Raw genomic sequence first — 25,619 nt, forward strand, 5'->3', positions numbered from 1 at the left:
TGATGCTCGTCTTCTGCAGTAAAGTTAGACTCAGGCACTAATCTCCTTGTTAAACAGCCTTGTTATTAAAAGAAAAACACTTACTGATTAAATGTAACGCCGTCCGGACATTTTCCGTGAAGATTTGTGCAGAAAAATGCAGCATAAAAAGAAGGCATTCCTGTATAGATAAGCGCAAAAGCAGAGCTGTATTACTATCGTAAGATGGCGGCGTTTTTAGCTCATCCAAAGTCACGTGATGTCATGTCTATCCATATAAGTCATTGACATTATGTATTTGAATTTATCTGTCTAAAACTGGGGTGGCACTGACTGGGCCAGTCAGATTACAGGGGTGGAGCATGCCACCCCGGGCCACCATGCTGTCCCCGTCTATGACTAGAACGCTGATACGTTGGGTATGACGTCATTCCCAAATCCGCGTTCCGAAGTTCCGGGGTAAGTAGAACGCAGCAGCAATTCAAGTTTGTTCCGTGCTTTTATTTTGCCAGGTTATACCGGAAATTCGGCCTGTGTAACGGTTGCTGTCATGACAGTCGCGTTTCGGCTGCCTTGGCACATTCTCTAGCAGCAGCAGCAGTTAGTCAGAGCAAAGGGACACCGAGCAGCGGACAGCCAGTGTTGGGGATTTACGGACTGTAATACGGTGGGCATTGTGGGCCTTTTTGTCTGCCGCTGTTCGTCCAGCCTGTTTGGGAAGGTGAGCTGTCCGTTTTCCTCTTTGACAACAGTGGCCTCCTTAGATAGACTGGAGGTGTATTACGTTATCTTCTGGAAGGGGGCGGCGGTGGTTGTCGTTAGGGAGAAGAAGGGGGGGGGGCATCCATTCTGCCTTTTGTGCTGGGTCTGATCTGGCAGAGGTCAGCGCGAGCCGCCCGCCAATGCAGTGGTACAGCATTGTACACATGTGCAGTTTAGCTAAACCATCTTCTGATATTTAATTCCGCTGCTGCCTTGTTGGCAACTCTCCGTTCTCTCCAACAAAGCAAGCAGTGGACCGGGGCGGTGAGAGCTCGTGCTGTGGGCTCATCCTCCGCGAGCTGTTTGCCGTGGACTCCGTTCAAAGTGGGAGGACATTTAAATCCACTCATCTTCTGTGTGCGAGGACGCTCCTGCTCATGCTCCGGCTCAGTCTTTATCTGGGAACATGCTGACTGGTGAAGGAGCTGAAAACTGACATTTTAAAGTTCAAATGATCAGAACAAAACCTAAAACTGGCAAAACGAAAGCTAAAATCAGCCAATCAGCAGCTAAAAGCTAAGACAGGCAAAACAGTAGCTAAAAGATAAAAATGAAGTATGCCAAAGTAGACTTTAAAGAGCACAACGTTTTTTGATCTCCATTCAGTTCATAGAATGTCAACATTGTAAAAAAGGTCAAATATTTCAAAAAGTAGAAAAGATACAGAAACCCAAACTCCCAGCCTCAGTGTCCTGAATGAGCTGAAGGGATGGCTGAAGTAGCTGAAAGGATGCTGAAATACTAACAGTCCAAAAGTCATACAGAAGAAACGGTAATCAGAAACTGTGTGTTAGCTGAAAGCCAAGCTAAACATCTTTAAATATGTCTGGTGCTGTAGATGGGATGTCTCTGTCAAGCTTTGTATTTTAGGTTGTTTGTCTGTTTAATTTTCAGAGATCCGAATTTCCAGTAATCTTTTTTTTTTTTTCAACTTCGGCTTTAATGTGTTTGTCTTCATGTGACAAAACAGAACTTGTATATGTACATACGTGCCTATGTTAAATCAGACCCTGAGAAAATTCTGTGTTTGCAAAGATTGCATTGCTGTGGCAGCCATCTTGAATTGGATTGACTGAATGTTAATGAGTTGCAGATGTACATTCAATGATTACCTTTTGAAGGTTTTATTTGGATCCGTTCAGTGGTTCATGGCATGTTTTACTAACAGTATAAACAAATTTGCGCACAGTCAGTGGCGAACACTGGAGATGCACCAATACCAATATTCAGTATTTGTACAGCTTTGACCTGCCAATACAGATTTAATTTTTTTTTTTTTTTTTGCGATACAGATTTCTCTCAAAGAGCTATAATCATAACAGAATACAAGATATCCATTTTTATTTGGTTACCCACTTTTCTGTGTAAGGTTGCAGAGCAGGTGCCTGTCTTCAGCAGTCATTGTGCGAGAGGTGAGGTCCCTGTGATGGACTGGGGACCTGTCCATCACAGGGACACATGAAGACGAACGAGACAAACAATCACTCACACCTAGTGACAATTTAGAGATACCAGTTAACCTAACATGCATCTTTTTGATCTGTAGGAGGAAACTGGAGTACCCAGAGAAAACCCACACATGCACAGGAACACCATGTAAACCCCCACACAAAGGCCACAGCTGAGGTTTAAACCTGTGACCTTCTTGCTGTGAGGCGCCACATCTACCCACCGCTCTGCTGTGCTGCCCTCACTGCAAAGTATAGTTTTAAAATCTCAGATTTATTGAAAAGTTGCCATTCAGTCGTATCAAAGTGTTTGATGGTGCTGCAGTTTAGTCTGTGGGATTCAGTTTGTGGAGGGGAGCTTTAAAGGCTTCAATATTAAAGATGACGAAACAGCTGAGTGACAGACTGACAGAAAGCTTTCACACCGCTGCTCAACACAGTGTTCTCTAACAGTAGTGTCAGAGGCTGCAGAAACATGAGAGATTCACCTGGAAAGGTAAAATGATGAGGTCATTAAAATGCTCCTATACTACAGTCAGAGAAATAAATGTCATCTTCAGGCTGTAAACAGGCAGCTGGTGTTTAGGGAAGTTCTTTGGGGTTTGAATGTCATTTCTTGTCAGAATTTCTGTGGGTAATCTGAAAGCTTGGTAGTGTCTGCTTCAATGTTTTATGAAATATTTCCCCCCTAATTTCTGGTTAAATTGAACATTTCCTTGGCTGTTCACAATAAAATGTTTACAGTTAAACAAACAAAGAAACAAAAAACAGGTTACTGAACTTTCTTTTTCCATCAAATCTCCAGATTTTTAGTCAGAGGGATTTGTGCTAATAAAACTCAACATAAAGTGATGACAATATGTCTGATTGTAAGTCAGATTATACCCCCCTCAATGTTTTTATTTTCTATCCACACAACTGTAAAAGTACCACTATGCAGATATTTTCCCAGCAACATCCCTTTTAAAATAATTATCAGCTATATCCAAAGTAATATTTAAAAAAGCAACCTAATGTTATCTGTTACATTATTAAGTTCCTTTATTTGACTCAAACTATCATCCTTTCTGCTGTTAACAATCAATAACCAAACATTAAGAACTGAGGACATGACAGCTGGACAACAGGAGATCCACAGGAAAAAGATTTTATTGTTTTAGTAAAACTAAAACAAAATGTTTGCCTGTGTCTCTTTCCTGTCCTCTCAAAGCCCAGCCAGTTGAAGCAGGTAGCTGCCCGTCCTGAGCCTGGTTCTGCTGGAGGTTTCTTCCTGTTAAAAGGAAGTTTTTCCTTTCCACTGTGGCCAATGTGCTGCTCAGGATGGGAGACTGACAAAGTGAAGATTCAATGTAATCTGCTGGCTTCCTTAGAAAGATAACTTTTACTAGTTGGCTCTTTAGAATGTATGTGAATGTTTTGAACAGTTCCCTGAGATGACGACTGTTGTGAATTGGCAGCATATAAATAAACTGAATTAAATAGTATTGCTAAAAGGAACAACGGTCTCTGATGGACCTCAGATGGAAGTGTTCCCGACTCAAAAAGCTGCTAACAGATTCTAACCTGAACAATCTGAGCCCTAATTCATTCCTCTGTCTGCTGAGCTCCAGCTCACACGATGAACAGAAGATACAAAAGGCTGTTTCCATTTAATAATCCCCCTCAACTTTTTTGTCTTCCTCTGATTTTACCTATCAACACCTGTGGGCAAGACCATGGTTTTGTGGTTAGCACCCGGGTTGGGCCTAAGCAGTGGAAAAACTGAGATTGTCCCTCCTCAGTGAATTATTTGAGGAAAGTATACTTTTAAGAAATATAAACAAATAGAAAGCACAGCCGCCATTTATACAATGCACTTATGCCTCTCAATAATTATGCCCCCCTCCCCCCATCAGTCTAACAAGTGGTTTGATCCATTGGTTCCTAACATGTCAGTGGCATGTGTACCAGTGAGTGGTGTTCTACTAAGAACTGAGTTTGATTCCCCGACACGATTATTATTATTCTACTCAAACCAAATCTGTCTTTTTCTAGACGGCATCAGTAATATTTCTATAATATTAAAGGGTTCTGTGAGTAGTAGGAACAATAGAACTTTCTGATCATTTCAAAATCTAATATTTTGTGTTGGTGCATCACAATAAATCATTGTGTCTGTGGCATATTTTTGTTTGATTTAATGAAGTTATATTAGTTGTATATCTTCTGGTATTTATTTAGATCTTTATATTCTTGTAAATCTGCCACAGATCAGTGACCTCCAGAAAAGTCTGAATCCTAATCAAACTCAAACTCTCTTCAGCATGTATCTGATGTACATTGACACTTACTCACCATTATTCATTCTGTAGAGTGAACACATTAAAAACCTTTATGGGATGTTGTAGTTAGGCTAATTCAAATTTTTGTTTTAGACGTTTCTATGACAAGACCAAAAGTCGGTAGGTTCCCGTTCTCCTGGTGGTCGTGTTGTAAATTTATCCTTTTGTACTTAATGATGAGTATGTTACATGTCAGTTTGAGTGACTTGTTTATTTTGTTTTATATTTTTATAAAACAGACAATAAGTGTAAATTATAAGTTATAAGTGATCCAGAAGTGGAAGCAAGCGCCATACTTAAAATGAAAAAATAGTTCCAGTGGAGAAATACTTTTGGTGCCTTTCTGTGACCCGTCTGGCTGGCAAACACAGTGTGTGTATGTATGTATGTTTATATATATATATATTATAAGTTTTGATCAAAGACCTTATTGCTCAGTTTGTGTTGAGATAACTCTCAGCTGCTTTTACACCTTACTCAATATCTGTAAAGTTGACTGAGTTATAGCCACTTTTGTGTTTTCTAGAGTCAGTTAGCTTTGGCAGCCATCTTGAGTTGGGTTGTCTCCAAAATGTATTCAGTTATAGATGTACATCTGTTGATTATTCTCTGAGCGTTTCATTCATGAGATATGTTGCTAACAGGCAAAAACCTTTCAGCAGGCGAGAATAACCAGCTGCAGGTTTGTATTTCTATGGGCAAATATTTTTGGAAATAAAGTTAAATTTTTTTAAAATGGGTGGCACGGCGGGCAGTGGTTAGAGCTGTCACCTCACAGCAAAAAGGTCACAGGTTCGCTTCCTGCCTGAGGACTTTTTGTGTCACAAAGTCATAGCACACTGTTCTCAGTCGAGCTAAGCTTTTTGTTATATGGTTAAGATATCACAAAATAAGCAGAACTAGTTGCAAAAAAAAATGTACAGAAGAAACTCCAAGCAAGAACAATAGTGTTGATTATTTCCTGACTCAGCAGCAACAATAAAAACTGAACATATTATCCTGAGGGTAGGGTGGAAGGAGGGGGTTTTGTGTGCTGATGAACAATCAGAGCAGATCATTGAGTTGCTTTTCCTGACTTTAGTCAAATAAGAGGAAATGAGGCGGAGAGAAGACATAATGGTTTTCAGCTGGAGTCAGAGGGGAGCGGGTGGGTCTGGATCAGTTGTTTTAGTTGTTATCACTCCCTGCCAAAGGCCTAAAGGCCAAAGGTTTTTGTTTGTGTTTGTTTTCTGTCTGTTACTAAATTATTTCATGAACCACTGGACAGATCTTATTGAGACATGCAGAAAGTAACTATTAGATGTACATCTGCTCGGAAAAACTGAGCTATCTAAATTGAATTACTGTAAATTGTAGAAAAACTGGGCTGCGTAAAATGTGTTATTATAAATGCTTGGAAACTGTGCTGCTTAAAAAATGGCCATAAATGTGGCAAAAGCAGCGTTGCATAAAATGAACTATAAATTGTAGAAAAGCTACACTGAATAAAAAGAGTTAGTTTGAGGGTAACGGGTGATAATTATCACCCGCTGCTGAAATGTGAAGGCAGACCAATATCATTTTGCCTGTGTGGATGTGTGTCTGTCTCTCTGTTAGCAAAATATGTTGTGAATCGCAAGATCAGTTTTAATGAAACACTCAGGAAGTAATCACTGGATGGTCATCTGCAGCTGATTAACTTTTGGAATCATCCCAATTCAAGATGGCTGTCACATCTAATCACTATTATCAAACTTAAAGAGTAGCTATAAGTCAGTAAATCTTACAGATATTAAGCTAAGATTTGCTGTGATAGTAGCTGAGAGTCATTGACAGCACATACTCTGAGCACTGACACATCACAGATGTGTGATAACTTTGCGTGAGAATGCACATAGTCATTCACAAGGTTTGACCAGAACGGCCATAACTTCATCATTTCTTAGAGTGATCTCTATATAAAACTCTGGCGTGAAAGCTGCTGGGCGATATGCATTCCTTTAAGGAATGCTTGATCTTTTAATGTATTAGGCAAAAATATTTTTGTGCTTCTGTCTTTTTCACCAGGCTTAGTCACATCTTTTTAGGTAAACTGAAAATCTCAAAATTTTCCTTTCATATTTATTTTATATTAAACTAGTGAAAGGTTTACAGTGTTTTCTGCATTTAATGATTTCCAAAAGAAGTCTGAAAGCCCAGGTTTGAGACATCAGGATGAAATCCTCTCAGATCAGTTGGTTGGGTTTATGTGATGATGGAAAGAGATAAACACAAGAAAAGGTGCAGCATTTCCTTTTTATCTGTGCATTTTTATACTCTGCGGGTGTAATTGTGTGAATGTATGTGCACTTCAGATTCAGCATGTCCAGTGAGGTTCAGCCGAGGCCGGACGACAGCCCCAACACCAGCGGGGGAAGCTCGGACACTGAGCAGAGGGAGGCTGCTCCTCCAGAGCAGCCTGGCCCTGAGCAGCGGGACCAGTCCCAACCCAAAAAGAAGGAGGCCAAAATCTCCAGCAAGACCGCTGCCAAGCTCTCCACCAGCGCCAAGAGGTAGATCTGCTGCACTCTCCTTTCCTCTGTTTCCTGCTGGCTGTGCCTGCAGCGCTCCAACGGGTCTGTTCAGTTGCTCGAGTGGTCATCTGTTGGTTTCTCTTTGCTCTTTCTGCTATAGATAGTTCTCAAACAGCCACTGTGGTTTTAAAAGAACAAAACTCTCGAGGACTTTTCCTGAGGACAAAGGAATGAAAGCTTTGCCCAGTTATCTGGCATTCAGGAAAGAAACTAGATAACAGATTAATTAAAAGAAAAGCAAGAAAAGAACTAAAAAATCTTACTTTCATCTCAGAATTAGCTGAGTAATTTGTCTCATCTTTTTATGGCTTCATATGATAAAAGGCAACTAAAGAACTTAGTGAAAATTCTTGATGAGTCCTGTGACTAAAAACTCCAGGAAGCTTTTTGATGGAAACTTGTTTCTGGAGAATTTGTGGCACATTGTTGAAATGAATAAAAACTCAAATTCAATATTTAATTAAAGGCTCATTGTTCCTTAAAGAAATCCACACAAACCTCATCTTTCATGCAAGAGTTTGAAACTAAATAGAGCCACAGCCACTTTGGTTAAATACTGAAAATATTGTTACATCCAAATATCGGAGTTGTGAATCACTCTCAGCTACTACCACACCATTCTAGTTCCTTATCTGTAAAACTGTCTGAGTTATAGCTGTAGACGTACACCCAATGATTACTGTCTGAAGGAAGCAATTACTTTATGTACATTTACAGCTGATTAATTTTAGGAGTCAGCCTAATTTAAGTTGGCCACCATGGTTAATCAACCTTAGCCAACACAAAAATGGCTATTACTCAGACAACTTGACAAATAAACTTGGTGTGTGTGGTAGTAGCTGAGAGTCATTCACAATACATACTCTGAGCTCCAGATGATCACACATGATCTTCGTTTCAAACGTTGACATACAAGGTGGTGGGCGATATGCATTACATCAAGGAATGCTAGTTTCATTCAATTTGTTTAAAATGACCAGTTCGGCTATAATTCCCCTCCTCAAGATGATTCAACAGGCTCCCTGTGGAGTCCACAGTGCTGGCCTGCAGCTGGTGCCAGCAGGAATGTTCTCAGCTCAGGTGGAGAACTGGGCCACACCTTACTGAGGAGAACACTTCCACAGTCTGGAAAATTTAGCTCCAGTGATAGGAGGCTGAATACTGGAGGTTGCTTACTATGTTCGGATATCACAACAAAGGATTCTATTAGCTTAAACCACCATATGATGTGTAAGACACCGATTTAAGAAAAAGGTAGACATGCTTCTTTGTGCACATGTTCCACATCTTCCTCATGTTTGTCTCTCTTAAGGCACAGAGATCAGCAGAAAACAGTAAGAGAAACCAAACATTATCAATCTGCATGAAATGTGTATATTGAGAAATGACAAAAGAACCAAGAGCTTCACCTCAGATTCTGCAGTCATTAAGGGTTAAGGGTTAAAGGCCGTGACGGAACAATTAGAAAATAACTGAACAAGTATAGTTTGTTTGGATGCGTTGCAGGAGAAAGCCTCTTCTCTCTAAAAAGGAAAAAAAATGGCAGCATGACTTAAGTTTGTAAAGTTTCATCTGAAGGAACCACAAGACAAGAACTGTCTTTTGAACACATTTGACCAGAACAAAAATGTTTACCCATAATGCACAGAGTCATGTTTGGAGATACCCAAACACAGCAAATCAGCACAAACACCTCATACCAGCTGTCAGCATGGTAGTGGAGGGCTGATGATTTGGGCACTTTGCAGTCATTGAGTCGACCATGAACTCCTCTGTAGACCGAAGAATTCTAAAGTCAGATGTGAGGACATCTGTCTGACAGCTGGAGCTTGGACCAAACTGGGTCATGATGATCCCAAACACAGCCAATAATCTACAACAGAACAGCTCGAAACAAAAAGAATCAAGATGCTGCAATGGTTCAGGTTAAGGTTCTGGTCTAATTTTGAATCTTAACCTGATTGAAATGCTGTAGTGGGTCCTTAGGAGAGCTGAGCAGAAACCCGTGTCTGCAAACCTCAATGAACTGAAGCAACTCTGGAAAGAAGAATGGGCTAAAATTCCTCCTCATCCATGTAAGAGACTTATAAAGGTTCTACAGAAACCCACTACTGAGAGTTCTGGCTGCTAAAGGAGCTTGATCAGGTGCTAGAACCAGTTTTTCACTTGATGTTAGATTTTAATCATTTAAAAACCTTCTAATGACCAGATCAGTTTTATTTGGTCCTGATACATAAAACAAAAAAATAGGACTTATCTTATGACTGCAGGGCATCAACTATATGTTACATAAACAGTATACAGAGTCACCAAACTTTTTCCATTTTTCTACAAATGGAAATGTAGTTTTACCAAATGATTATTATTTTATATTACAGAATATTTGAACCCAGGTATGAAGAACATAAACTAATTCGAAAGACTGGATACTGTTTATTTTTTATTGTCCGCCCCTGAACGGAAAGCAATAATAATTTTTCCTATGTCTGTGTGTATATGTACTTTTGAAATCATTCCTATTTAACACCTAATTGATGTTAGTCTACACAAAAACTGTCTTTTCTCAGTGAATCTTACAGATATTGAGCTAACATTTGCTGTAGTAGTAACTGAGAGTCATTCACAGCACACACACTGAGCTCTAAGAGATATTTCAATATTGCATGAGGTTGAGCATAATATTTTCAAGATTTGATCAAAGCGGCTACAACTTAATTAATTCTCAACAGAAGGTGAGCGTAGTTTAAAACTCTGGCATGAAGGCGGCGGGCGATATGCATTCCTTTAAGGATTCCTGGGCCTCTAACCTTAAAGAACTGTTGGCTCATGCTGACTATCCTTTGCAGTTGGTTTTATTGGTGTTTAAAGAATAGAATGTCACCACAGTACAAACATTTACTGTAAATTTACTGATTTTTCTGCAGAAAATGGTTCAAAAATTAACAAAAACAAAAAAATATCAGAAAATTTGAGTCTGGAAAAATGTGGAATTCCAAAATGAAAACTGTGTAGGAACCCTGGAATTTACTCTTGAATCTATTCTGCTCCAAGTGACTATTTGTAAAACTACAAACTGTAGCAGTATCTTTTTCATCAGGAGTGTCAGATAAGTATAGCATAAATACAGTAAAGCCTTCTTATCATCAGTACATAAAACCAAATGAGAACACGAAAGGTTGCAGCCTTATTGGAAAGTTGACAGGAGCGGTGTAATTTAGTTGCTTTTCTGCACCGGTTTGTGTAATAAATCATCAGCTGCCATATAAGAGAAGCTAATGTTTGGCATCATAAAATCTGAGCGTGCAGAGACGTGCAGGGTGTAGTCATTTGGAATCAGAACTGTTTGAAAGATTATCATACAAAATGAGCTGTGGAACATTAGAGAGAGCAAGTGTTTAGGGCGACTGCACGTGTATGTGAATCTCACTTTCACTGCACCATTCTCTAACACGTCCTTAGCTTGCATGGCATAAATGTGCCACCTCAGGAAATACTGCAGATAAAATTACACAGCATGCACTCAAGCTGAGAATGACTCCATCACTGTGGAGATTGTATTACAGGCTGCTTTGCAAATATTTCTTATTCCTTCCTTCCCACACCGAGTCATGTGCATTCACTGGGGAGAGTTCAAAGAAAAGATTACTTTTAGATAATCTACACATAACATGTATCATGCCCCACTTATTTTAACAGGTTCTAGTTGACTTTCTAGTTCCCATTCACTTTTTTTGCAGGACCTATTATTCACCTCTAAACAAGGTTACAAACAAATTTATATATATCTTTTTATTTTTCCACCAACTTTTCAACCTAAATGGAAGAGTGCACCCACACAAAAGGCATACATCAAAACAAGCGGCTTGGTCACAAGATGTGTGCTATTACCTTTATTGGTGTTTTGAGTTACCATGGTGAGGTAATTAGCCAAAAACAACCCCACAAAACCTCCTGGGATTGCATGGAGAATACTTCAGATCCTGTCCATATAGTACACTTTGTACACTGTCCAAACAGAATAAGGAAAAAAAATATTGTCATCCCTTATGTCGCTAGAGTATCTGAGAAACTAGGAAGGATTTTCTTCAAACACAGCATCCTGAAACATCTTAGAGGCTGGTTCACCCTAAGGACAAAACACCCAAACTGAAACTGAGCGGAGTGGAGTCTGCAGTTCAGTGCAACGATGAATGATCACAATTCTATATTGGAGAAACCAAACAGCTTCTCCACAGACTCATGGCTCAGCACAGGAGAGCAGCTCTTCAGGGCTGGACTCAGTTGTTCACCTACACCTCAAGGATAAGGGACAAATGTTCAGATTTTAGACTGAGAAGACAGATGATTTAAAAGTGGGGTGAAGGAAGCCATTTACGTCAAACGAGAGAAACCAACTTCAAACAGAGGAGGAGGTCTCAGATTCCAGCTTTCAAAAATCTACAATGACCATTATTGTTTTTTAAGGCCCTGTGTTTGCACTTTAGCTTTTTTTTCCCTGACACTTTAACCCCAGTGCGGTTAAAGCCCTGCTGCACCATCAGCTCCAAGACCTCGTGGAATACTTTGTCATTCCACAAAGTTCCATCCAGCTCCTGAAGTTTTCATCTGCGAACAAGCACGGGAATGAGTGCACCTTGTTGTTTGACCAGGGCACGGGTTCCATTTTCTTTGTTGCCATATTTCTGACTGTAAACAGGTGCTCTTTCACACAACCAACCAAAAGCAAGTAGGTAAGGAAATGGCAGTATGGAGCAGTCGTTGGAAGTATGACTCATCTGTGACATGGACCCACAGACCAGTGAACCAACCAATGACTTGCAGTCTGGTGATGTCAGACCTGCAGCATGAGTCAGCCCACATGGAACCCCAAGTCCTTAGGTTTCAAACATCAAGCTGGAAGTCGGCCGGATGGCCCAATTCAAAAACTCAAAACCCAGACTGGAATCTGGGCTGGGCTGAGCTGGGCTGAGCTGGGCTGGGCCTGACAATGCAAAAGGGTCATTAGAAGAACCTGTCAGTAGTCGTACTGCCATCTTCTGATTAAACTGTACAATTTTTAAGGAGTATTTTTTGATACCTAACTAGAATGGCAAGGTGGCGCCTGTGTGTGGCTTTGCCTTTCCCCCCCTCCCCCAGCTGTTCACCTGAGTGTTTCCTGCAAAGTTTCAGACGAAAAAAGCGGAAAAGGGGATCCAGAGCTGGCGTCCAGGTTCGCTTAAGACGGTACTGTAGTCTCTCCGCTGAGAAGTGGGGAGTCTCTCGCTGTCTTCTGACTCTACCTGTATCATCCAGTTCGGAGTCTGACACGTCACCTGTAGTTTACCATCGTCTGCATATTATTCAACGAAATGACCATGCTCACCATTGGCGATCTACTCGTTGTAAACTTTCCACTGATGTGCGCAGTTTAATCTACGTGCCACTATCAGATGACGCAAGTGTTGCAGAGCTGTCATCGCTGCGGAAAGCCCTCTTCAACACGCGCTCCATCAGCGACAAGTCTTTTGGCTCGAATGAACTGATTCCCTTGACTTTGTTTTTAACTGAAATGTGGCAGCAAAGCTTGGATTTTATTCATCTGCGGGAACTCTGCCCAGGTAACTTTTCTGTGCTTGCCACACCCAGGGAAGCACGCTGAGGTGGTGGATTAGCAGCCGTGTTCAAGGATCGCTTTTCCTGCAGACTTGTTAAACCAGCCTCATTCTGTGCTTTTGAACTACAAATAAGCAAAGTGGGCTCTTTGAATATATTTTATTGTATCTTAATCTACCGTCCTCCAGGTTCAGCCAGTGTGTTTTTACCTGAATTTACTGAGCTTTTGTCGACTATCATTAAGCTAGAGAACATTTTAATATTAGGTGATTTTAATTTACATGTTGATGATGTCTCCAGTAAGGCAGCTGCTGATCTTATCTTCATCACAGACACATTTCATTTTATTCAATATGTGTGTTCCTACTCATAAAACAGTCATATATTGGACCTGGTTTTTCTCCTTTGACCTCAATGTTAAAGATGTTTGTGTGGAGGATATATTTTTAAGTGATCACAATTGTATATTTTTCAATGTGTCTTTTAGTCCTAATCCAGCTCCTCCTAATTTTCTGATCCAAAGGCGTATCTTAAATGAGCACACTCCTGAAGCTTTTACAATCGCTGACTGCAATCGTTTTTTAAATTATTTTATTGATAAAGTTTCCGGCATCAGGGCCTGTATCTCTCCATCACCTTTACACTGTCTGGTCCCTTGTCCTCTGTCCTCTGATACTTGGTCCTTTTTCACCCCGTGTCAATTCAAGACATCAAAGAACTTTTGGGTCAAATGAAACTGTCTTCCAGCCCCCTTGATGTCCTCCCCTCATCTCTTTTTAAAGATATTTTAAACTGTATTGGTCCTAGTGTTGTAAGACAGATTAATTTGTCTCTTTGTTCTGGCTCTGTACCCTGCTGTTTCAAAACTGCTGTTGTGTGTCCTCTGTTAAAAAAACATAATTTTTGACAAGATTTTAGCAGAACAATTAAGTAGCTTCTTAAGTAAACTACTCTGTGCTAGTTTTATTGGACCTAACTTCAGCTTTTGACACTGTGGATCACATTGTTCGTATTAGCAGATTGAAAGATTTGTTTGGTATTTCTGGCTTTGTTTTAAACTAGTTCATTTCTTATTTATCTGAAAGGTCTTTCACTATTTTTATGAATCAGGCTTACTCTGTTGTTGCACCGCTGAAGGTATGGAGTAGTTTTTCAGCACCTCTTAAGTTTCCTAATTTTATAGATGTTACAAAGATAGAAACATGCTATTTTTGAGATTTGTTTTATATATTGATTAAAGGAAAGGTTTTGGACAGAGGTACTCGAGATTATTGTAATTCCATCAAGGGTGATATTTTGAGTCTACAGTGTCTCCTTGAGTTTTTAGAACCAAAACAATGACCTCAGTTTTATCGAAGTTCAATAAGAGAAAAATTGAGGACATCTAGTTCTTTATGTGTTTAAGGCAGACCTGGAGTTTGAACAGCAGATGAGTCATCTGGTCCCAGATAAGTAAAGCTGTGCATTGTCAGCATAACAATAGTAGTGTATGTTGTATTTTCTGATGATCACAATCACATTTATTTTGCCAAATGTGCAGGGATCTGTACACAAGACCGTTTGCTGGGTATAGTACTGGAGAAGGAAAACGTATTAAAAAGGAAGATTGCAGTGGGGAAAAAAAACAACTTTTGTGTCTGCCGGTTTTTGTTCTGACAGCACAGAACCTCCGGCCAGATTGCAGTTCTTTAAAAAGGTTATGTGCCAGGTGACTTGAGTCCTGTGCTATAGTCCAAGCCTACTCATGACTCTGGAACTGTGCAGCTCCATCAAAAGCTGTTGATTTTTATTCCCCAGCTTGATGATGCAGTTAGGTTGATGTTTGGTGTCTGCATTGGACCCAGGATAAAAAACTGAAATAAAGGAGGTCGGGAGGCTGTTGATGGTGGCTCTGAAGAACTGGGCATACACATAAGTGAAGCTGTTTAGCTTTTTAAGCATGCATCCTCCTGTGAGCCTACTTACTGGCCTTGTTTCAGTGTTCTACCCATTTCAGGTCCTTCGTGATGAGATACCCAGGAACACAGCAGAGTTGAATTACAAGAAATGACAGTTGACATCATTCAGACGTCAATAGGAGTAAAATGAAGAAAAACAGAAAACAAGACAGATCTTTTGCCACGTTCAGAGACCATATCAGAAATAAAACTGAACCAGATTAAGAATAAGAAAGTATTATTTTTTTTTTTTATCCCTGCTTCACAGTGGGGAAACATGGCTCTGGAACAACTTTATTGAGATGTGGTGCTGCAGTGAAATTCAAAATTACCTTATTTTTTTCCTAAAAATTGTACAGTTTCTTAGTTTAAGCATTTGGTATGTTTACTATGTTCTATTGTGAATAAAATATTGTTTTATGGGATTTGCAAATCAATGCATTCTCTTATCTTGTACACAATGTCCCAACATTTTCAGTAACATGGTTGTATATTTGAATTTTCTTAAATTAAAGTCAAATGTGCTGTAGCACCCAAACTTATTGCTGTACTGTTGTTCTGACTTGTGATTGTAGTTAACATGAACAAAGGGTTAATAGATCTGAACAATGATGACATGTGGGTGATATCACAGAGTACATTATTTTTGACTTGGTAAGAAGGGATTGTGTTTTTTATCTTTTATTTCACTCCTGCAGATTGCAGTAAAAAGATTCTTTCCTTGTTTTGTTGTTCCATTTGTTGTTCTGTGAAAGTGTAACAATGTACAATCTCTAGAGTAGAAAACTAATATCTAAAGTGAACTTTGAAATGAAATTGTTCTGACTTTTCTAGGAGCTGCTGTCACCTCTCATACATAGAACATGATACAATACTCAGATCATCAGATCATGTCTGTGTGAATCAGGAAGAATATACTGTTCAAAATTAAACCTTACTCTCAACACCGCAAGCCGGTCTGGAGCAAAAGGAAAGGAACAACTGGAGGAGAGAATATTAAAACAACTACTTGTGGCAGTTTCTTTTTTTTTCTTTTCTTTTATAGAAATATATTAAGAACTAATGTTGATGAAACAAGCAAAACATCTTCTAATGTGACTAAGTTCAGTTCATTCCTCAGGCACTTGTTTTTTCTTTTAAAGATGAGAATATCAGTTTGATGCCTGGCATTCCTTGAAGGACACTACGATCATCTTATGATGAGAAATGTTGGAGTTACAACCGTTTTTGTCAAATATTGAAAATGTTCTTATGCACAATCTTGTGTGACTTTACAGATCTTGTGAGATCTATTTGATTTCAGACTATATGTTTAGGAAGACCCTCAACTACTACCACAACAAATTATAGCTCAATATCTGTAAACTGACAGAGTTATTGACATTTTTGTGTTCTCTAATGATGATTATCTGTGTTGAAATGGCGTGACTTTAAAAGTCAATGAGCTGCAGATGTTCATCCATTGATTACTTTCTGTAAGTTTTATCAAAATCTGTCAAATGGTACAGGAGTTATTTTTCTAACAGACAGACAGGGTTGATGTCAACAGCTTTTGCAAACATTTTAAAGGGGACCTATTATGCAAAATTCAATGTTTGCATGTTTTTGTACTTCCATTTGGGTATCTACTGCTTCTAGAAACAATCAAAGCACAAAAAAACACCCAGCTGTTTTTGGCAATAAGTAAATGTTTTCTGGTTTCTGCCAAACGACCTGTTTCAAAAACCTTGGAATTGTTGCATCACAATTCTTGTTACCTAGCAACCCCAAACTGAGCCCAGACCCTCACCTAGCAACCCAAGTGGAGCTCCACCCACTTCATTACAAGAAGACTGTCACGTTTGTTCTGGTTTTACTGCTGAACAATGTCTGCTGGAAAAGGAAAATGTTCTGTTGTCGGCTGCAACATAGAACATGTGTCCATGCATGTTCTCCCAGTGACGGAGAACAGAGCTGCGTGGCTTCATTTGATTTTTGAAGGCAATGTTCTCGCTAGTTTGTGAAAATAATTTTAGGAAGGAGTCCTGTGTCTCACGTTACATTACCCACTATATCTGCACATTTACTGTCAGAATTGTAGTAAACTGAAATTGATAGTCTATATTAACTGCAGTGTGAGGAAAAAGGTTGCATTTGTTGAAAATAAAATAACGCTCTGTGTGCTAAATTATTGTGCTGATGTCAGCTGCTCGACTTCACATCATGACGCTGTGCCTCACTCAAGCTGAGCAGAGCTGGAAGTATAGCAGAATCAGAGTTTTAAATAATAACAGAATAAATGTGCATCAGATTAGCGTTTAATCAGTGTTTAAACAGCGTTTAATCTTTCACTGAGTTTTTATGTTTTTTTTATGCGTGTTAGTGGGGTGTTGGGGGCGTGGCCAACAGCAGCTTAATTGCATAAAAGTAACGTAGTCCTAAAACCGCTCATTCTGAAATGAGCTCAAAACAGGCAGAACTGATCAAGTGAAATCTCAATATCTGAGACTGATATTGTGTATTAAATGTAATGAACATGTTTTGCACAGCCCACAGACCTATCCTGACTTGTCTCCTTAAGGCAAAAGTATTCTGTAATGGGTTGTGCTCAGAGTATGTGTTGGATATAACTACTACCACACCAAATTTTAGCTCTGTGAAAGTCAGTTTTGTTTTCTAGGATTGCTTAGCTGTGGTGGCCATCTTGAATTGGGTTGACTCCAGAAATTATTCAGTTGTAAATATATATTAAGTGATTTAGTTTTGAGAGTTTCATTAAAATGGTTTAATAGTTCATGAGATATTTCTCAAATCAACAGTCAATCAAACATACACAGGTGTACATACAGACACGAGCAAAAAAGCATTATCGCCCACCCCCAAAGGCAAAAGGTCAATAAGAAAAATGGCAAGCAGACAATCCATTTGGGAAGTAAACATAAGTTAGTTTTACAGACAACCGTTTTACTCACTAGATCAGGGGTCGGCAACCCAAAATGTTGAAAGAGCCATATTGGACCAAATAAACAAAAAACAAATATGTCTGGAGTCACAAAAAATTAAAAGCCTTATATAAGCCTTATAATGAAGGCAACACATGCTGTATGTATCTATATTAGCTATATTAGCCTATCTGATAGGCTAATAAAGCTAATATAGCTGCTTCGGAGTAGGGCCAGCCGGGCCGGCCCTGCTTCGTGGGCGGGGCTAGCTTAGCTCCTGTTCACTCATTGGTCGTGGGTGTGACCAGATGCAAGCATAAAGAGCGAAGGTCGGAATATAAACAACAGCGTTAGCTTACCCTGCAACGTTTCTGCCATCTGTCCCCCAGCTGAAGGCCTGTAAAGCCTGAAATCTCCGGCTGATAACAGCTGTCCTACTCCACGCAACAATCGCAGCATCCAGAGCATTTCTTCCACTGCGCCTCTCTTCCTGAAGTCTCAGGAGAATCCCCATAAGTTTAAAAAACAGCAACAACACAGGGCCAACGTTGTCCATAGCGCTTTCGTTGTTTACACAACTTGAGCTAAGTTTCGGCAGTCTTGATAGTACAAATGCATTATTACTACAAAGGATAGGTGCAGTCTTAAAAAGTCATGTTGTCAAATCCACAACATTTTTCATCATACTGTTCCTACGGTTTTAATGTGTTTAAAACAGATAGCAGAACACCATCTCAGGTAGTCCGGTTTTCAAACAAACATTTGCAACAAGCTACGAGAGTTAGCATGTTAGCAGATGATAAACAGCAGACTGCAGGCTCGCTAAGGAGGCTAATAACCAGCTAATATTGGCCATTTCTGTGCATCTTGCAGAACTGATAAAGGAAGATCATAGCTTTTTCCTTCTTATTTTTTGACAAGGGAAACACACCTCATTTCTGTGTTACACAATACAGCAGTCAGCCAAACATAAAACAGTCTCTTAAAGAGGAAACTTCATCTCCCAGTGGACTGCACACAACTGCCTTCAGTCATTAAACAAGCTGCTCATGGTAAATTTTGTCCATAATGTCCTTGACAATCTGTTGAAAAATGAATTGCTCTTTTTAAAACAACCTGCTGACTCTCCTGTTTAAAATTAAAAATTTATCTCAATACTTCTGAATAAAGAAATTTAGCCTTGATCCCAAATATTATTGTAAATAAAAATGTTATAAATAAAATTGATCACAAATTGGTTTAAAGTCTGTCCTGAGTTCAGGAAAAAGCTTACAGATCAGATTTTAAACAGGGTCAACATGTCAGACTCCTTATTCAAATTTATGTATTAAATTAAAATAACTATAAATATATTTTACATTAAGTATTATTATATCATTATACCTATAATATAGTCATTATTAGGCAACGTTTGATATTTTAGCAGCAGTAGTAATAGCACTTGCATTACTGTTTTTAAATAAAAGCAAATTTTCTTAAAATTTTTCTTTTAACACAGAAATATCGTAAAACTGATATTTTCAATCAACATTTTACTGTCAAAACTCGCCAGTCTTAACTTGCTATAATGAAATATTGTACAAAAACCAAGTGGGGGAGAAAATGGAGAATAACTTCAATCTTTCAAACATCGCCTGACTTGTGCACATATATACACAAATTCTGACATGTAATAAATCCTTAATGAGAGGGAAATGTGATCCCTCTACAGTGGATTGGTTAAACTCTTTTTATGTACACATCTTGCTGAAATGCTGCAGCCTGAGGAAATTACTGCATTGTCAACTTTCAAGTGAGGCGTGGCGCGGCATGAGAAGCAAACTCCTGCAGTTGAGACTGAGCGAGTGCCAGATAAGGTTTTTGCTATAAAAAATAGTGCCGCCACAGACAGGTGAGGAGGATCATGGAGAAGGACTTTTGATCGGCCTTGATGGGATTCTGGCAAACTGTTCGGCGACTCAGAAAAGGAAAGCGGGTCCTGTCTCAGGCTGTGCTTAGTTTGGGTGGGGAACTGCTGACCCAGACTGGGGATATTGTCAGATGGTGGAAGGAGCATTTTGAGGATGTCCTGATTCTGGCCACCATGTCCACCTTTGAGGAGGCAAAGTCTGAAGACCTGGGGTAAAAACAAGCTCATTGCATTGGCAGAAGTGGCTGAGGTAGTTAAAAAGCTCCCTGGTGGTAGAGTTCCAGGGGTGGATGAGATTCACCCTGAGACGATGAAGGCTCTGGACATTGTGGGGCTCTCTGGTTCACACGTCTTTTTATTGTCACGTGGAGGACAAGGACAACATTCTCAGAGTTGCAGACTGAGGTGGTGCTTCCCATTTATAAAAAAGGGGACCAGAGAGTGTGTTCCAAATATCAAGGGATCAGGAGGAGCAATGTGACTTTCTACTGGGTCATGTAACAGTGGACCAGATCTTTACTCTTGTGAGTTTGCCATGGGGGTCATAAGAGTTTGATTATTCAGTCTACATTTGTTTTGTGGATCTGGAGAAGATTTATGACCGTGTTTCCTGAGGCATTCTGTCAGGGGTGCTGCTGGAGTATGGGGTGCCTGGGTCACTTTTAAGAGCTATCCAGTCCCTGTATAACCAAAGCAAGAACTGTGTCCACATCTTTGACACAAAGTGGAGCTTGTGCTCAGTGCAGTTTGGACATAATCTACTAAGGCTGTCCTTTGTCTCTGATCCTGTTCATGGTGGTCATGGACAGGATCTCAAAGCACAGGCATGTAGAGGAGGGTGTCTGGTTTGGGAACCTTAGTGTCTCGTCTCTGCTTTTTGCAAATGATGCAGTTTGTTGGCATCTTCAAATGTTGGCCTTCATTGTGCACTGGGACAGTTTGCAGCCGAGTGTGAAGTGGCTACTCCACTCTACTCTGCTTGGCTCTACAAAGAATGCATCGCGTTGACACCGGCCAGTTTGGTCGGTAGCAGAGGAACGCCTCCTCGTGTTGCGGGGGGCGGGGGCGGGGCCGCAGCCGGGGGGGGATGCACTACCGAATTTTAGCGCGAGTTGTGTAAACAACGAAAGCGCTATGGACAGCGTTGGCCCTGTGTTGTTGCTGTTTTTTAAACTTATGGGGATTTTCCTGAGACTTCAGGAAGAGAGGCGCAGTGGAAGAAATGCTCTGGATGCTGCGATTGTTGCGTGGAGTAGGACAGCTGTTATCAGCCGGAGATTTCAGGCTTTACAGGCCTTCAGCTGGGGGACAGATGGCAGAAACGTTGCAGGGTAAGCTAACGCTGTTGTTTATATTCCTACATTCGCTCTTTATGCTTGCATCTGGTCACACCCACGACCAATGAGTGAACAGGAGCTAAGCTTGCGCCGCCCATGAAGCAGGGCCGGCCCGGCTGGCCCGACTCCGAAGCAGGGACCAAAGAAGCAGGGCTGATCTCGAAAAAATGCAGATGTAAACATGCGCAAAGCAAGCCGAGTAGAGTGGAGCCGGGACCTTTAGGGCCCGTGTAAAAGGGGCATAAGTCTGAGGCCATGGTCCTCAACTGGAAAAAGGAATGCATGCATGTATTAAACACATATTTTTATACATGTATGCACACATACATGTCCCCCAGACCCCTTCTTCCTCTCTGTACTTGATCAAAGCACTTTTGTCCCACCTTTTTAACTGGATCATGCTTAGACATTGCTTTAATTCTTTAATTAATCCATATATATATATTATCACTTACTGTCAAAACGCAGTGATAATGTTTTTGTCTGTGTGTTTGTTAGCAAAATATCTCATGAACCATTTTATACATTTCTGTACAATAGCAAAAAATAAACAGATAGTAATTCACAATAAAGTACAGCTCTTGTGCTCTAGACATATGTAAGTATGATAGATTTTATGAAACTTTCAGAAATTAAGCATTCAATTCAAGATGGCTGTCATAACTAATTGACTTTAAAACACAGATTAGGCAGTAAATATTGAACTAAGATTTGATGTGGTCGCGTTCAGAGTACATGATGAGGATGACTCTTAGCTACTAACACATCTCATGACATAACATTATCTACAAGGTTTGATTAATACGGCAGCAAGTTTGTCACTTTCCTCATAAAAAGATCCTTGTTTACATCTCTGGCTTGAAAGGGAGTTGGCAATATGCATTGTTTTGAGAAATGTTAGTTTTTTAATGAGATGTGTGTGAGACTGTGATAGTAAGACATTTCCTGGTCCTGTTTCAGAATCCAGAAGGAGCTGGCAGAGATAACTTTGGACCCACCGCCTAACTGCAGGTAAGAGGCTGAAACAGGCTGTTTGCTCCGACACCTTAGGCAGATTGTTGTGAGCCAGACATTTCTCTGCTGTTTGTTCTGGATGAAGCTGAATGAATGAGCTTGGTGAGCTGTCTGAAGCTGGAAGCTGACTCAGGGTTGAACAGTATCCTGTAATTGACCTGTCTGTCTGCGTGCCACCTGCTGCAGTAACTGTGTTAGTTTTGCTCCCTAAGGATGGCAGCGGCACACTGCTGCAGCTCCAATACTTTGAATGCTTTCTTTTCCTGCAGAGTTTGAGCAGTGACAGGCTGGCTGCTCCGGAAAGTCAAGACCTAAATCTCAGCTTCCACTTTGCTTTTTCGTTCTTGTGGAAGCACAAGTTTTTCTTTGTTGGATGTGTAGGGAGCAATCAAGATTGTGGATGTAATGCTTTACAGCTAACTTGTTGGTGAACACCAGGCATTTCCCAGAAATCTCACAAACCAGGCAACGCCGTTACCCTGCAATAAGCACACAACATATGGGTGCAGTTTTGCTATTTAGTGTCCATTTCAGCCTCATATTGTATAAATTACCTGCTTCTGACAGCAAAAGAGTGATAATGTGTAAGGTATAGTACATTGTAAGAAAATTCTCACTGGATCTACATGCATATGTAGAACTCATTATCGCCCATTGCTGAAAGAGAAGGCAGAGCAATCATGTTTTTGTCTGTGTGTGTGTGTGTGTTTGTTCAAAATATCTCATAAATCACTAAACAGATTTTATTGAATGCTTCACAAAATATTTATTGGATTGACATCTAGAACTGATTAACCTTTGGAGTCAAGAAGGCTGTCATGGTCAGCTGACCTTAGAAAACACACACATGACTATATTTCAGTCTGTGGTACAGATATTAGGTGTGGTGGTAGCTGTGAGTCATTCACAACACATATTTTGAACATGACATTTTGCAATACATAAGATCGTGCATAATGTAATGTAATAATCAGGGTTTCACCAAAATGACTACAACAGAATTATTTCTCAATATAAGATGATCTTGGTCTAAAACTCCAACATGGAAAGTGGCGGGTGATAAGCATTCCTTTCAAGGAATGCTGAGCCTTTAAGTCAGTAGGTGTTTGTGGGTGTTAGGCATAACTTCACAGAATCTCACAAACATAAACTTAACGTAAAAACAACAATATTTCTAATGGCATCATTTAATTATGTTAGGCTAACATATTGTGGTGTACATTGCAGGAATAATCTCCATAAAATATTTGCCTAATTTTCTTTTCTCTCTTTTTTTGAGCTGTCTGAGCAGTTTGAGCATCTTTGTGTAAACACTGAACATGAAGAAATCGTGCAGGCCTGCAGCCACAGAGTTGTACTTCTAGTTTTGTTCATGTCTTGTCTTACTGACTGCTAAGGCATGATGTGTTCTGCATGCTGGGCTGTTTATTGTCAGATCTAGCGGTGATGTCACCTGTGTTGTAGATACTAGGTGCCAGTGAGGCTAAGGGCTGGCACTTACAACTATTCTTATTTTATTAATCTATCAACTAATTTATTGATTAATTATTAATCTCAATGACTAATTTTCCTTCAGAAATCATATTTCACATCCACAATTTTATTTGAGTTTAGTTTATTTTGAACAGTCAGCTTTAGTTTTTATGATTTACCACAAAGTAAAATACAAACAAAAAATTGCATATTCAAATACAAAATATAGGTTTAAAGTGCATTCATTTAGCTATTGCCATTATCTTCTAGGTGTGAGGGTTATAATCTTTATAATCTTTGTGTTGATGCTGACATGAGTGATTCTGCATTCATTTATAAATGTCACAATTCATTCATTTTTTAATATTAATGGCCTTCAGAAGGTAAAACTGAAATGCAGCACCCAGACAGTTTATGGTGCACGAACAACAGAGATATGACAGAGAACTACAATCAGCACCTTCTACATTGAAAGTCTAAGTGTGGAAGTACTTTGGCTTCTATGAGGTTAAAGGGAAAAATGACATTGACAAGAGCCACAATATGTATAAGTTAAGTTGTGTACATGTTTCAGCCCAGAGGAGGAAACACTGCTGTTGATAGCCACCGCTGCTAAAGGTAGTATCTCACTGTATGACTATTTGGTGAGCAGCATTTGTGAAGGAGTCTCCAGAATGTCTCAAAACATTTGCGGGGGTTCTCCATTTCCTCATGAGGCTCGCAGTCTTTTTGCTTGAGTTTTAAACAAGTTACATAAGTTTCTCCAACAAACTTTCAGATGTTACTGGAAATGCCAGTGACGACTCTCTTAAGAGTGCTGTATTACCACCTGCAGAAGAACTCTATGACTTAAAGTATGTCCAGATCTAAAAACCATGTTGAAGGTGAATTATTATTTTTCAGGTCCAAATCTGTCTGTCTTCATTTCTTAAGTGTGCTCTGGTAGATTAAATCAGTGATTCCCAACCCTGGTCCTCGAGGAACACTATCCTGCATGTTTTAGTTGTTTCCCTGCTTTGACGCACCTGATTTGAATGAGGGAGTCATTGACAGGCTTCTGCAGACAGAAAGGACCTGCTGAAAAGCAGGGACACAATAAAAACGTGCAGGATAGTTTTCCTCGAGGACCAGGGTTGGGAACCGCTGGATTAAATCATAAACGTGAGAAAACTGCCGATCATTGCTGCTGCTTTTACCTGGTATCTGGGCTGTGATTTTTGGTGACTAATTGGCTTATGACTAGTGACTTGTTGGCCTAGTCAGTAGTTGGTGATTATTTGGCTTACTCACAGGCTGTTTCCCTGCAGGATGTTTGCTGATAAACTGACCCCCTCCCATTTATCAGACAAGAGTGCAGCTACATGTTCCCACTGGAAAAACTGATCTGTAAACATCAATTGCAGAGCAGTGGGCATCACACAGGCACTTCAACCTCTATCAATCAATCCAACATAATTTATAAGGATCTTTCATACACAAAGTGTAACACAAGGTGCTTTCAACTGAGAAAAAACAAAACATAAAAAGGAAAGCAACAAACAAGCAAAGAGAAACAAAAAATACACACAAGAGGAGTTCCTGGATGCAGCAGAGGAGTACAGATGTGTATTTGTGAGCTCTCAGTGGTAGGCCCGAGCATCTGCCTTTATCTTGATTTAGTTCAGACAGAAATGTTTTTTGTAAATAATCAAAAAAAAATTTATTGGTATCCAAACAGAAATGGGATTTTAGGAGCTCCTGAATGTTATTTTACAAAACAGGGTTCCAGAGTGAAAAATCTTGAAACCCCACCCTTGTGTTTTCGTGTGGGCACCCTAAACACAACTTTTTGAAAACAATGACGTCATAGATCCACCTCTATCCTTAACTATGAGTTCAAGCATGACAGGCACATCAACAGTAACAACAAATGCTTGCATTTGGTTTGCAGACGCTAGTTTCTCAACTACACTAAAACCTTAATATCCTGTGTTATTTATTGAACGAACAAGGCTGAGAAACAATAACAGGCTTAAACAGAACAGAGCAAAATCCCTTGTTATTAAACCAAATAATGTAAGGCCAAAAAGGTTTTTATAACTTTAATGAACAGTTAATGCTACCAAAAAAAAAAACTCTGCAGAAAAAAAAACCCTACAATCTACAATAAGTACATAAAATATTTTTACCTCTCCCTGGGCTGCCACCTTATCGTGGTGGAGGGGTTTGAGTGTCCCAATGATCCTAGGAGCTATGCTGTCAGGGGCTTCATGCCCCTAGTAGGGTCACCCAAGGCAGACAGGTCCTAGGTGAGGGGCCAGACAAAGTGCAGCCCAAAGACCCCTTATGATGAACATAAATATTGGACACAGTGTTCCCTCGCCCGGACGCGGGT

At 39.9% G+C, this 25,619-nt stretch overlaps 1 protein-coding gene across 2 annotated transcripts in view; it reads left to right on the forward strand.

Moving 5' to 3' along the window:
* Positions 1–497: 497 nt before the first annotated feature.
* Positions 498–25,619, forward strand: part of LOC108248128 (ubiquitin-conjugating enzyme E2 E2-like) — an 86,581-nt gene continuing 61,459 nt past the window's right edge. Inside the window, exons 1-3 of one of the 2 annotated variants that reach the window (XM_017436658.3) lie at positions 500–700; positions 6,844–7,041; positions 21,719–21,769. In XM_017436658.3, coding sequence (XP_017292147.1) covers positions 6,851–7,041; positions 21,719–21,769 — 242 coding nt within the window. In that variant the 5' untranslated portion in view covers positions 500–700; positions 6,844–6,850. Of the gene's footprint in view, positions 701–6,843; positions 7,042–21,718; positions 21,770–25,619 lie in introns of both variants that reach the window. The other variant, XM_037975729.1, reaches the window with a different exon arrangement.

Source organism: Kryptolebias marmoratus, linkage group LG5, assembly GCF_001649575.2.
Source record: "Kryptolebias marmoratus isolate JLee-2015 linkage group LG5, ASM164957v2, whole genome shotgun sequence".
NCBI classification, from domain to species: domain Eukaryota; kingdom Metazoa; phylum Chordata; class Actinopteri; order Cyprinodontiformes; family Rivulidae; genus Kryptolebias; species Kryptolebias marmoratus.